At 42.9% G+C, this 14338-nt stretch overlaps 1 protein-coding gene across 1 annotated transcript in view; it reads left to right on the top strand.

Annotated features, from left to right (window-relative positions):
- Positions 1 to 14338, top strand: part of SLC18A1 (solute carrier family 18 member A1) — a 40324-nt gene that overhangs the window by 12069 nt on the left and 13917 nt on the right. Inside the window, 4 exon segments of the mRNA XM_065947371.1 lie at positions 2041 to 2130; positions 2373 to 2416; positions 5494 to 5554; positions 5636 to 5731. Coding sequence (XP_065803443.1) covers positions 2041 to 2130; positions 2373 to 2416; positions 5494 to 5554; positions 5636 to 5731 — 291 coding nt within the window.

Raw genomic sequence — 14338 nt, 5'->3', positions numbered from 1 at the left:
TCCATACATGGCCAGTGCTTTCAACTGGGGACCATGCTATTTGCCAGATTTTGTGCTAAATATATACAAAATCTTTTTTAAATCCTCACCACCACAGTGTGAAGGAGGAATGATTGTCCCCATTACACAGATGAGGATTAAAAAGGTTCACAGCCATCCAAGGTCACATGGCCAAGAAATGCCAGAGCCAGAATATGGACTCAGATTTTCTAGGCTCGAATCCCAAGCTCCAAATCCTAAGGTTATACTTTCTTTGAAGTTCATTTGAAATCTAGTTTAATCTATTAGTCCAACAAGTCACACACTTTTACTGAGTACATATTATATACACTGTTTTGTTGCTCAGTCTCCAAGTTGTGTCCAACTCTGTGACCCCATGGACTGCAGCACGCCAGGCTTCCCTGTCCTTTGCTATCTCCCTGAGTTTACTCAAACTCATGTCCATTGAGTCAGTGATACCATCCAACCATCTCATCCTCTGTCACCCCTTTTCTTGCCCTCAGTCTTTCCTAGGGCATTATGTACATGCCAAGTACAATGCTAGCACAAAGGGCATATAGCTCAGAAGTCTCATATGTGGTTCCTACCATCTGAGAGTTTGCAAGCTAATTGAGAAGAAGACACCAAGCATCTCTCCCCTGGCCCTACTCTTTACCCCCATGGTGAGGAGAGGGAACCAAAGTTCTACTTTGTGTTAGTATCCACTTCCCCAAACACCTAAACTGAAACTTAGGTGCCTCCTTGTCTCCTCTATCACCTTTCACTCCCAAGTGAATAAGCCCACTATATCATCCTTGCTCAAGGCCAGTTCCTCTTCACATCTCACTTAGAACATGGCATTGGCGGCCTGCCTGATCTGTATGTTGCCTCCTTCCTCCACGGTGCCTCCGGTAGAAGCTTCCTATGCCCAGAGCTTGTGGTCCTCCCCCACCAGAAAAGCTCTGGTGCCTCTCTCTTGCCCACAAGACCAAATACATGCTTTATTCGCATACACGGAGCCCTCGACTATTCAGTCTCAACCTTCCCCCATCTCTTGTCTCCCAAACACTCCTATTTTAGTAACAGGGTGGTGGTTGTTTAGTTGCTAAATTGTGTCTGATGCTTTGTGACCCCATGGGTTGTAGCCTACAAGGCTCCTCTGTCCATGGGATTCTCCAGGCAAGTATACTGGAGTGGGTTGAATTTCCTTCGCCAGGGGATCTTCCTGACCCAAGTATTGAACCCACATCTCCTGCATTGGCAGTTGGATTCTTTACCGCTGAGCCACCAGAAGTTCCCACTCTGCTGGTCTCCCAAATACTCCTATTCTAGTGACAGGGACTTTCTTACATTGCTTCTTGATCCACACTCCTCTTTTTCTGACACCTCTGTGTTCTTCACACAAGCTTTGTGCCCACCTGAATTAACTAGTTGACAAAGCCCCTGTGGCTGCTTGAACTCACTCTACTGTGATTACATGGGCTTCCCAGGTGGTGCTAGCGGTAAGCAACCCACCTGCCAATGCAGGAGATGTGGATTTGATCCCTGGGTTGGGACGATCCCCTGGAGAAGGAAATACAACCCATTCCAGTGTTCTTGCCTGCAGAATCCCATGGACAGAGGAGCCTGTCGGGCTACAGTCCATGGGGTCACAAAGAGTCGGACATGACTGAAGCAGCTGAGCACATATGCAGTATGATTACTTAGCACTTTGCAGGTGGACACTTTACTTTTCTTTCCCCTCTTTTTAAAATTTTTAATTATTATTATTATTATTTTTATTATGGGAGTATAATTTCCTTACATGGAACCTTTACTTTTCATCATGTTCTAATTATTTGGGTCCCCCCCTCCATGCCTACTCACACATTTCTTCCACTAGAAACTGAACGCCTTGGAAGCAAGTCTTCTTCATCTCTGAATCCTCAGAGGCTTATGATCTGCTGCAGTGCTCAGCTCCTTGCAGGCCCTCATGAAGTGCTCACTGGATGAACGTGAGTGAGTGATGCTCCCTGGGAACTGGTCCTCACCTCTGGAATCCTTGGCTGTTTTCCTTTTCAGTAGGGGCTCCCTTTGGAAGTGTGACATATGTGTTTTTGGGGAGGACTGTACCCTTCCTCATCTTGGCCTTCCTGGCTCTTCTGGATGGAGGTGAGTCGCCATAAGAGGCACCAGACAGGTGAGAGTCCCAGTCAGGTTGGAAATGGATTATGCTGTGGTGTCCAGGTAGACATGTCTGGGTGGATCGGGGGCTGCCCCATTGTAAGAAAGAGGGAAGAAGCTCAGGGAATTAGATCTGTAGGAGCAGAGTGCTGACAACGTGGCCAGCATTGGATCTTCCAACTAGTAAGTGGACACGCTGAACTAGTTCTCTCTCCCTCTTCCTCTCTTAGCACTCCAACTCTGCATCCTACAGCCTTCTGAAGTCTCTCCTGAGGTGAGTGAACATCAAGCTCCATCGCCGACAGAGAGAGAATGGCTGAGTGCAGTGACCCAGGCTTGCCCGGACCATCCCTATCAAGCCACAAGGAGAAAAGGAAGTGTGGCTGGAGAAAGCTAGAACCATCCTGGGTTCCCAAGAGGGTCATGTTTAGGGTCATGTGGGGGAGGGGGAGGAAGTCTGGCTTGATGTTGGACCAAGATGGAGGAAGGGCCTTATAAAGAGTCAAAGAAACCTTACTGAGTCATATAAAATTGAGAACCGGGATGACAATGACATTGGGACCTGAGTATTTATAGTTATAGAAGACCTTGGAGGCCATCCAAACAACATTTCCCCGCAGAGCAGCCTTACAGACTGTCATTCTGTAGCAGTTAAATATCAGAGTTGGCCTTTATCTGACTCTAAGAAAAGAGATGGCGCTGAGAAATTCATATCAGACCATGAAGAGAGATAAGAAAGTACAGACAATATGGGGAAGCTTGATCCAAAGACCTTGATTTTTGTAGCCAAATCAGACAGTGCTGTTGGTATCCTTTGGGCAGGCTGCTTGTGATTGGTGTCTGTAGGGGGGTTCAGTCTGTGGGGTCTACACCGTGAAAGTGAAGGTGTTAGTTGCTCAGTCATGTCCAACTCTTTCCAACACCCTAGACTGTAGACTGCTGGAGTCCTCTCTCCATGGAATTCCCCAGGAAAGAATACTGGAATGGGTTTCCGTTCCTTTCTCCAGGGATCTTCTTGACCCACGGTTTGAACCTGGGTTTCCTGCATTGCAGGCGAGTAATTAGTGTCGGAATTGAATTGATTTGCCAGGACACTCAGTTGGTCCAGAGAACTGGAGAATTCCTTGGTGTGAAAGCTGCACCCCTGTGGTATCAAAAGTGTGACTAGAAAAATGATTTCCTTTTAATACTTTTTTGAATAATTTTGATTTTTGGATGGTAATGTTCTACATATTAAAAAAAAAGTGGTTCCTTTTCTAGCTGGCATACTGTTGTATGCATACCATGTTTTATGCTATCTTCTATGTTTGAGCATTTCAATAATTTCCAGTATTTTGCAGATATGAATAGTGCTGCAATTAATAATCTTGTGAAAGTGAAAGTCATTCAGTCGTGTCTGACTCTTTGCGACCCCATGGACTATACAGTCCATGGAATTCTCCAGGCTAGAATACTGTAGTGGGTAGCCTTTCCCTTCTCCAGGAGATCTTCCCAACTCAGGGATCAAACCCATGTATCCCGCATTGCAGGTAGATTCTTTACCAGCTGAGCCACAAGGGAAGCCAAGAATACTGGAATGGGTAGCCTATCCCTTCTCCAGCAGATCTTCCCAACCCAGGAATCAAACTGGGATCTCCTGCATTGCAAGCTGATTCTTTACCAACTGAGCTATCAGGGAAGCCCAATAACCTTGTATATATGCATTTTTCTAAAATTGGAGGTAATCTTTAGAGTAAATTTCAAAAAGTAAGATTGTTGAGTCAAAAGGTTTATTGAACTTCTTTAGGTACATTTTATGATTTAGATCTGCCTCTTTACTTTGAATTATATATGGGAGAGGGCATGATCTTTTCAGTTGTAGTATCTCTGAATATTATAATCCATCCCTGTGTGTATGCAGAGAGGGTTATCATATCAAAAGTATTAAACCTATTTATCAAGTCAACCCTTAAGCTATTTTAAAAACATTGCATTGGAGTGCAGTTGATTTACAATGCTGTGTTAGTTTCAGGTGTTCCGTGAAGTGAATCAGTTACACATATATGTATATCCGCTCTTTTTTAGATTCTTCTACCATGTACTGAGTGGACTTTCTTGTGTCTACAGTAGGTCCTTACTAGTGATCTGTTTTATATGTAGCACTGTATACACGTCAATCTCAATCCCCCAGTTTATTTCTCCCCCACCCCTTACACCCTGGTGACCATAAGTTTGTTTTCTGCATCTGTAACTGTATTTCTGTTTTGTAGATAGCTTCATTTGTACCCTTTTTAGATTCTACCTGTAAGTGGTATCATGTGGCATTTGTCTTTCTCTTTCTGACTTCACTTAGTCTGACAGTCTCTAGGTCCATCCATATTGCCGCAAATGGCATCTTTTCATCCATTTTTATGGCTGAGTAATGATCCATTGTGTGTATATGTACCACATCTTTATCCATTCCTCTTCTGATGGACATGTAGATTGATTCCATGTCCTGGCCATTGTAAATAGTGCTACGATGAACACTGGAGTAAATAAACTACTAAATCAAGATAGAAAGTGGTAAATACCATGGATTAGGACATAGTGCTTAGGAAGTTTAGGAGAGAAAAGTTCCAGCTACTGAGTTAGGGAACACTGTGGATGAGAAGGGGCCATTTAAGCTTGACTTTGATGAATGCCTGAGGTTTGGACCTATTGGAAGAAGGAGGAAGGGAATTTAGGGAAAGGTAACCATAGTGACCAAGGGCTTGCTGGTATGCTTGGAAGGAAGCTAGATGACTAAATTTAGCTGGAACGGAGTATTTTGAAGGACAGGCAGTGTCATAATTGGACATTCAGGCTGACACTTTAATCTGCATGCTCAGGCTTCTGTGGTAATGCCAGTCCAGTATGGCGCACACCGTCAGAACGAAGCATTCAGAAGGCCTGGGCGGCACTGTGAGTTGTCGCCTCTGGGCTCACCTCCGGAACCCGGTGCTCTGCCTGCCGTTCTCCCTGGATAAATGTCAGTGCTGCAGAGGTCGAGTGGCGGGGCCAGGCATCCAGACACCTGTTGTCCAGTGGCAGCCTTGCTGACAACCCATTCTGATCTGGTTGGTGGTCATCTGAAGGCAGGATTTATGTCTGGAATATATTGTCCCACCCTTTGTGCCTGCCTTGTACGTGGGGGCCATGTGGCTGCCACCAGCTCACTCTGTGACTCTGGGTACATCACTTCTCCTTCTGTGGCCTGTGGGTGGCTGATCTCTGCAGTAAGGGAGCTGGTGTAGTGGTCTCTAAGGTCCTGCCTGCATGCTCTCAGATCCTGTGAAACGGGAGAGGCATATACACCGTATAGATGAAGTATTTTGCTGTCCATGTTCTCAGAGTGCCAAGGGGACTCCACTCCTCACGCTTCTCAGAGACCCTTATATCCTGGTGGCTGCAGGTGAGCTGACATTGCCTCCCTTTGGGAGGGAGGGTCTGAGCTTCAGGACTGCCTCGGGGGCTCACTGGACTGTCTTCCCAGGCCCCATCTGCTTTGCCAACATGGGGGTGGCCATGCTGGAGCCCACACTGCCTATCTGGATGCTGCAGACCATGTGTGCCCCTGAGTGGCAGCTAGGTAAGTGACCTTAGACCTCAGCATGAATTTTGGCAGAGGTATGGGCCAGGGACTGTTTCTGAGGTCATCAGTAGGCATCATCAGGGCCAGATCTTGAGAGTCATAGAGGGACAGCGTTCTTCCTTCATCAAATTACCTCTCCTGTCTGCAACTGTGAATCTAGCCTGATTGGGTGGGCAGTTCCTTCAAGAAGCAGTCCCCAGTACACAGAATTGGGGGGCTTGACAGGGGTTATGGAGGGGTAACTCACCTAGCTGTGTGGATAAATGACTGCTCGTCAAATGACCTTGACTTTTCCTTTCTGCTCCATTAATTTGCTATGCAAACTTGTGCAAATCACATCGGCTTTCTGAGCTTCACTTTCCTATCACTACAATGGCTATCAGAGTACTAAGAATTCAGAGGGTAAATCTGACCCTGATGCTGGGAAAGATTGAAGGCAAAAGGAGAAGAGGGTGGCAGAGGATGTGATGGTTGGATGGCGTCACTGACTCAATGGACATGTACATGGGCAAACTCCAGGAGATAGTAAGGGACAAGGAGGCTTGGTGTGCTGCAGTCCATGGAGCCAGAGTCAGACACAACTTAGCGACTAAAAACTGAGGAATAAGTAACATAATCTGTGAAAATGCTTTTTACCTGTAGAATATTAGCAAGTACCACCATCATCATCATTGATATTGAGCTTGCCAAAAAGTTCATTTGGGTTTTTCTGTGTTATGGAAAAACCCAAGTGGACTTTTTGACCAATCTTTTTTTTTGTTTGTTTTTTAAGTTTTTTTTTTTTTTTTTTTTTTAAATTTTATTTTTCAGTGGGTTTTGTCATACATTGATATGAATCAGCCATAGAGTTACACGAATTCCCCATCCCGGTCTCCCATCCCACCTCCCTCTCCACCCGATTCCTCTGGATCTTCCCAGCCCAACAGGCCCGAGCACTTGACTCATGCCTCCCACCTGGGCTGGTGGTCTGTTTCACCACAGAAAATATACATGCTGTTCTTTCGAAACATCCCACCCTCCCCTTCTCCCACAGAGTTCAAAAGTCTGTTCTGTACTTCTGCGTCTCTTCTTCTGCCCTGCATATAGGGCCATCGTTACCATCTTTCTAAATTCCGTATATATGTGTTAGTATACTGTAATGTTCTTTATCTTTCTGGCTCACCTCACTCTGTATAATGGGCTCCAGTTTCATCCATCTCATTAGAACTGATTCAAATGAATTCTTTTTAACGGCTGAGTAATATTCCATGGTGTATATGTACCACAGCTTCCTTATCCATTCATCTGCTGATGGGCATCTAGGTTGCTTCCATGTCCTGGCTATTATAAAGACTGCTGCAATGAACATTGGGGTGCACGTGTCTCTTTCAGATCTGGATTTCTCAGTGTGTATGCCCAGAAGTGGTATTGCTGGGTCATATGGCAGTTCTATTTCCAGTTTTTTAAGAAATCTCCACACTGTTTTCCATAATGGCTGTACTATTTTGCATTCCCACCAACAGTGTAAGAGGGTTCCCTTTTCTCCACACCCTCTCCAGTATTTATTGCTTGTAGACTTTTGGATAGCAGCCATCCTGACTGGTGTGTAATGGTACCTCATTGTGGTTTTGATTTGCATTTCTCTGATAATGAGTGATGTGGAGCATCTTTTCATGTGTTTGTTAGCCATCTGTATGTCTTCTTTGGAGAAATGTCTGTTTAGTTCTTTGGCCTATTTTTTGCTTGGGTCATTTATTTTTCTGGAATTGAGCTTCAGGAGTTGCTTGTATATTTTTGAGATTAATCCTTTGTCTGTTTCTTCATTTGCTATTATTTTCTCCCAATCTGAGGGCTGTCTTTTCACCTTACTTATAGTTTCCTTTGTTGTGCAAAAGCTTTTAAGTTTCATTAGGTCCCATTTGTTTATTTTTGCTTTTATTTCCAATATTCTGGGAGGTGGGTCATAGAAGATCTTGCTGTGATTTATGTCAGAGAGTGTTTTGCCTATGTTCTCCTCTAGGAGTTTTATAGTTTCTGGTCTTACATTTAGATCTTTAATCCATTTTGAGTTTATTTTTGTGTATGGTGTTAGAAAGTGTTCTAGTTTCATTCTTTTACAAGTGGTTGACCAGTTTTCCCAGCACCACTTGTTAAAGAGATTGTCTTTTTTCCATTGTATATCCTTGCCTCCTTTGTCAAAGATAAGGTGTCCATAGGTTCGTGGATTTATCTCTGGGCTTTCTATTCTGTTCCATTGATCTATATTTCTGTCTTTGTGCCAGTACCATACTGTCTTGATGACTGTGGCTTTGTAGTAGAGTCTGAAGTCAGGCAGGTTGATTCCTCCAGTTCCATTCTTCTTTCTCAAGATTACTTTGGCTATTCGAGGTTTTTTGTATTTCCATACAAATTGTGAAATTATTTGTTCTAGTTCTGTGAAAAATACCGTTGGTAGCTTGATAGGGATTGCATTGAATCTATAGATTGCTTTGGGTAGAATAGCCATTTTGACAATATTGATTCTTCCAATCCATGAACACGGTATATTTCTCCATCTGTTTGTGTCCTCTTTGATTTCTTTCATCAGTGTTTTATAGTTTTCTATGTATAGGTCTTTTGTTTCTTTAGGTAGATATACTCCTAAGTATTTTATTCTTTTTGTTGCAATGGTGAATGGTATTGTTTCCTTAATTTCTCTTTCTGTTTTTTCATTGTTAGTATATAGGAATGCAAGGGATTTCTGTGTGTTAATTTTATATCCTGCAACTTTACTATATTCATTGATTAGCTCTAGTAATTTTCTGGAAGAGTCTTTAGGGTTTTCTATGTAGAGGATCATGTCATCTGCAAACAGCGAGAGTTTCACTTCTTCTTTTCCTATCTGGATTCCTTTTACGTCTTTTTCTGCTCTGATTGCTGTGGCCAAAACTTCCAACACTATGTTGAATAGTAGTGGTGAGAGTGGGCATCCTTGTCTTGTTCCTGATTTCAGAGGAAATGCTTTCAATTTTTCACCATTGAGGGTGATGCTTGCTATGGGTTTGTCATATATAGCTTTTATTATGTTGAGGTATGTTCCTTCTATTCCTGCTTTCTGGAGAGTTTTAATCATAAATGAGTGTTGAATTTTGTCAAAGGCTTTCTCTGCATCTATTGAGATAACCATATGGTTTTTATCTTCCAATTTGTTAATGTGGTGTATTACGTTGATCGATTTGCGGATATTAAAGAATCCTTGCATTCCTGGGATAAAGCCCACTTGGTCATGGTGTATGATTTTTTTAATATGTTGTTGGATTCTGTTTGCTAGAATTTTGTTAAGGATTTTTGCATCTATGTTCATCAGTGATATTGGCCTGTAGTTTTCTTTTTTTGTGGCATCTTTGTCTGGTTTTGGAATTAGTGTGATGGTGGCCTCATAGAATGAGTTTGGAAGTTTACCTTCATCTGCAATTTTCTGGAAGAGTTTGAGTAAGATGGGTGTTAGCTCTTCTCTAAATTTTTGGTAGAATTCAGCTGTGAAGCCATCTGGTCCTGGGCTTTTGTTTGCTGGAAGATTTTTTATTACAGTTTCGATTTCCTTGCTTGTGATGGTTCTGTTAAGATCTTCTATTTCTTCCTGGTTCAGTTTTGGAAAGTTTTACTTTTCTAAAAATTTGTCCATTTCATCCAAGTTGTCCATTTTATTGGCATAGAGCTGCTGGTAGTAGTCTCTTGTGATCCTTTGGATTTCAGTGTTGTCTGTTGTGATCTCTCCATTTTCATTTCTAATTTTGTTAATTTGGTTCTTCTCTCTTTGTTTCTTAATGAGTCTTGCTAATGGTTTGTCAATTTTGTTTATTTTTTCAAAAAACCAGCTTTTAGCTTTGTTGATTTTTGCTATGGTCTCTTTAGTTTCTCTTGCATTTATTTCTGCCCTAATTTTTAAGATTTCTTTCCTTCTGCTAACCCTGGGGTTCTTCATTTCTTCCTTCTCTAATTGCTTTAGGTGTAGAGTTAGGTTATTTATTTGGCTTTTTTCTTGTTTCTTGATGTAAGCCTGTAATGCTATGAACCTTCCCCTTAGCACTGCTTTTACAGTGTCCCATAGGTTTTGGGTTGTTGTGCTTTCATTTTCATTCGTTTCTATACATATTTTGATTTCTTTTTTGATTTCTTCTATGATTTGTTGGTTATTCAGAAGCGTGTTATTTAGCTTCCATATGTTTGAATTTTTAACAATTTTTTTCCTGTAATTGAGATCTAATCTTACTGCACTGTGGTCAGAAAAGATGACTGGAATGATTTCAATTTTTTTGAATTTTCCAAGACCAGATTTATGGCCCAGGATGTGATCTATTCTGGAGAAGGTTCCGTGTGCACTTGAGAAAAAGGTGAAGTTGATTGTTTTGGGGTGAAATGTCCTATAGATATCAACTAGGTCTAGCTGGTCCATTGTATCATTTAAGGTTTGTGTTTCCTTGTTGATTTTCTGTTTAGTTGATCTATCCATAGTCGTGAGTGGGGTATTAAAGTCTCCCACTATTATTGTGTTACTATTAATTTCCTCTTTCATACTTGTTAGCGTTTGCCGTACATATTGCGGTGCTCCTATGTTGGGTGCATATATATTTATAATTGTTATATCTTCTTCTTGGATTGATCCTTTGATCATTATGTAGTGTCCTTCTTTGTCTCTTTTCACATCCTTTATTTGAAAGTCTATTTTATCTGATATGAGTATTGCGACTCCTGCTTTCTTTTGGTCTCCGTTTGCGTGAAATATTTTTTTCCAGCCCTTCACTTTTAGTCTGTATGTGTCTCTGGTTTTGAGGTGGGTCTCTTGTAGACAGCATATATAGGAGTCTTGTTTTTGTATCCATTCAGCCAATCTTTGTCTTTTGGTTGGGGCATTCAACCCATTTACATTTAAGGTAATTATTGATAGGTGTGGACCCGTTGCCATTTACTTTGTTGTTATGGCTTCACGTTTATTCAACCTTTCTGCATTTCCTGTCTAGAGAAGATCCTTAGCATTTGTTGAAGAGCTGGTTTGGTGGTGCTGAATTCTCTCAGCTTTTGCTTGTCTGTAAAGCTTTTGAATTCTCCTTCGTATCTGAATGAGATCCTTGCTGGGTACAGTAATCTAGTTTGTAGGTTATTCTCTTTCATTACTTTCAGTATATCCTGCCATTCCCTTCTGGCCTGGAGGGTTTCTACTGATAGATCAGCTGTTATCCTTATGGGAATCCCTTTGTGTGTTATTTGTTGCTTCTCCCTTGCTGCTTTTAGTATTTGTTCTTTGTGTTTGATCTTTGTTAATTTGATTAATATGTGTCTTGGGGTGTTTCGCCTTGGGTTTATCCTGTTTGGGACTCTCTGGGTTTCTTGGACTTGGGTGGCTATTTCCTTCCCCATTTTAGGGAAGTTTTCAGCTATTATCTCCTCGAGTATTTTCTCATGGCCTTTCTTTTTGTCTTCTTCTTCTGGGACTCCTGTGATTCAAATGTTGGGGAGTTTCACATTGTCCCAGAGGTCCCTGAGGTTGTCCTCATTTCTTTTGATCCTTTTTTCTTTTTTCCTCTCTGCTTCATTTATTTCCACCATTTTATCTTCTACCTCACTTATCCTATCTTCTGTCTCCGTTATTCTACTCTTGGCTCCCTCCAGAGTGTTTTTTATCTCATTCATTGCATTATTCATTTTTAATTGACTCTTTTTTATTTCTTCTAGGTCTTTATTAAACATTTCTTGAATCTTTTCAATCTTTGTCTCCAGGCTATTTATCTGTACCTCCATTTTGCTTTCAAGATTTTGGATCATTTTTATTATCATTATTATAAATTCTTTTTCAGCTAGATTCCCTATCTCCTCCTCTTTTGTTTGACTTGGTGGGCTTTTTTCATGTTCCTTTACCTGTTGGGTATTTCTTTGCCTTTTCATCTTGTTTAGATTGCTGTGTCTGGAGTGGGCTTTCTGTATTCTGGAGGTCTGTGGTTCCTTTTTATTGTGGAGGTTTTACCCCGTGGGTGGGGTTGGACGATTGGCTTGTCAAGGTTTCCTGGTTAGGGAAGCTTGCGTCAGTGTTCTGGTGCGTGGAACTTGATTTCTTCTCTTTGGAGAGCAGTGGAGTGCCCAGTAATGAGTTTTGAGATGGGTCTATGTGTTAGGTGTGACCTTGGGCAGTCTGTATGTTGACGTTCAGGGCAATGTTCCTGCGTTGCTGGAGAATTTGCGTGGTATGTCGTGCTCTAAAACTTATTGGCTCTTGGGTGGTGGTTGGTTTCGGTGCAGGTATGGAGGCTTTTGGACGGTCACTTATTACTTAAAGATCCATGTAGCCAGGAGTTTTCTGGTGTTCTCAGGTTTTGGGCTTAAGTCTCCTGCCTCTGGATTTCAGTTTTATTCTTCCTGTAGTCTCAGGACTTCTCCAACCATACAGCACTGATAATAAAACTTCTAGGTTAATGGCGAAAAGTTTCTCCTCTGTTAGGGACACCCAGAGAGGTTCACAGAGTTACATGAGGAATGGGAGAGGGAGGAGGGAGATAGAGATGAGCAGGAGGAGAAAAAGGGGGACTCAAGAGGAGAGAGACAGATCTACGAAGTTGTCTGATCCCAGAGTGTTCTCCGTAGCCCAGGCACCCACAAAGATTCACAGAATTGGATTGGGAAGAGAAGGGGAAAGGAAGAAATAGAGGTGTTCTGAGGTAGAAAACAGAGAGTCAAGATTGGGAGAGAATAATCAACACACTCCTGAATAAAAATGGGAGCTGAATATTGGATTCTTAAATGTTCACAATTTATATAATATACTGAAAAACAAAAATTAAAAATCTAGAGTAGAGGTTAGACTCTTAAAAATACTATATTAAAAACAAAAACCAAAACATTAAAAAAAAAATTTTTAGAAATATATATGAAGTTTGGTTTAAAAATAGGGCTTCTTCTTTTTTTTTTTTCCCTTTAAGGTTATAGTGTATTGAAAATGAAAATTAAGCAGTAGTGAGAGGAGTACTAGATGACTTTAAAAGGAATGAGAAAAAGAAAAATAGAAAATAGAAGAGAAGAAGAAAAAAGAAAAGGAAAAAAAAGAAGAAAAAGAAAAAAAAAAGAGAAAAAAAATTGTTTTACCTAATAAAAAAAAAATCGTAAAAATCTTATGAAAATGAAAGTTAAGGAGTAATGGGGGAGTAACAGGGAATTTTAAAGGAAAAAAAATAAAAAAGAAAAAAAGAAAAAAAAAAAAGAAAAAAGAAAAAATTATATCTAGGAATTTCTCTGGAGCTGTTTCGGTCAGTGTGGGTTCGGCTCAGTTTCAGATATCTCCTCGTTCCAGCTTATACTTCTCGATATCTATAGGTCCTTCTGGTGAAGTCGGTGTTTTCTTCAGGGATTTTAATCTGTTGCACCGGTCCCTTCTGAAGAGGTTCCCTTTGTTTATTTGGCTTCTGTTGCCGGTCTCTTCAGGGCCTAATTTCCGCCCTGACACAGGTGGGCGGAGGTGGATTCTTATTCAGGTAGCTAGTTCCGTTTTTGCTCCGGGGTGGAGCTGGCGCTGCAGGGAGGGGCTGGGGCTATTTTCTCCGTCTGGGCTGCTCAGGCTCCAGGCGGTTCCAGCCCTCGGGTGATTCACAAAAGCGCGGAGCACAAAGCTGCGCCTGCGGTTTGTCCCTACGCCGCCCGAGTGGCTCAGGCAGCCAGGCGCTTGTCAGGCGCTCTCTCCCCGGGTGCGGCGCGCCTTCTGTCCTGCGCTATCCCAGCCTCAGTTTCCGCCGCGCCAGTCGTGTGCGTGCGCCTTCAGCCCTCTGCGTCCCCAGCCCCAATCCCGCCCGCACTGGCCGGGCGCATGTACCGTATCTAGCCACGACCCTCCCGGCGGATGTCGACCATCCAGAATCCCCGGAGGTCTTTTATTAGAAGGTGAAGGCCTGTTTGCAGTGTGGTAGGGGATGCGGTCCTTGGGGCCGAGGCTGCCCCCTTCCCCTCCCTCCTGCCTCCTGCCTCCTGCCTCTGGCGGGGCTGGGCCGGTCCGCCGCCTGCGAGCTCTTCTCAGGACTTTCTCGGTCCCTTTGTTCTGCGAATGGCCGGCAGTGTGTTCGGGCCGGTTAATTTTCTCTCTCTCTTGCTCTCCCACAGTTCAAGCTGGGAACTCACAGAAGCTCCCTCCGATTGTCCTCAGGGCACTCAGGCCCCAGACCCTGCCCCAAGCAATGCCGCCCGCTCCTCTCCGTTCCGCCCCCACTTGCTGGTTGCGGATGCGGGCGTCTGGGGTACTTTTCTGCTGGGAGTTGCTTTTAGGCTCGTAAACTGTGGGTTTTATTTATTCTATCCCTCCCAGCCAGATTCAAACTCCGAGATTCAAACACTTCCCCCAGGCCCGCCAGTGCGAGGGTTTCCCGGTGTCTGGGAACGTCCTCTATTAAGACCCTTCCCGGGACGGATCTCCGTCCTTAGCTCTTTGGTCTCACTTTTTATCTTTTATATTTTGTCCTACCTCCTTTCGAAGACAATGGGCTGCTTTTCTGGGCGCCTGGTGACCTCAGCTAGCGATCGGAAGTTGTTTTGTGAAGTTTGCTCTGCGTTCAGTATTTCTTTGGATGAATTTCTAGGAGAGAAAGTGGTCTCCCCATCCTACTCCTCCGC

This window comes from Muntiacus reevesi, chromosome 10 (genome assembly GCF_963930625.1).
Source record: "Muntiacus reevesi chromosome 10, mMunRee1.1, whole genome shotgun sequence".
NCBI lineage: Eukaryota > Metazoa > Chordata > Mammalia > Artiodactyla > Cervidae > Muntiacus > Muntiacus reevesi.
Note: the sequence above shows the minus strand (reverse complement) of the source record. Positions and strands in the feature narration are given on the sequence as shown.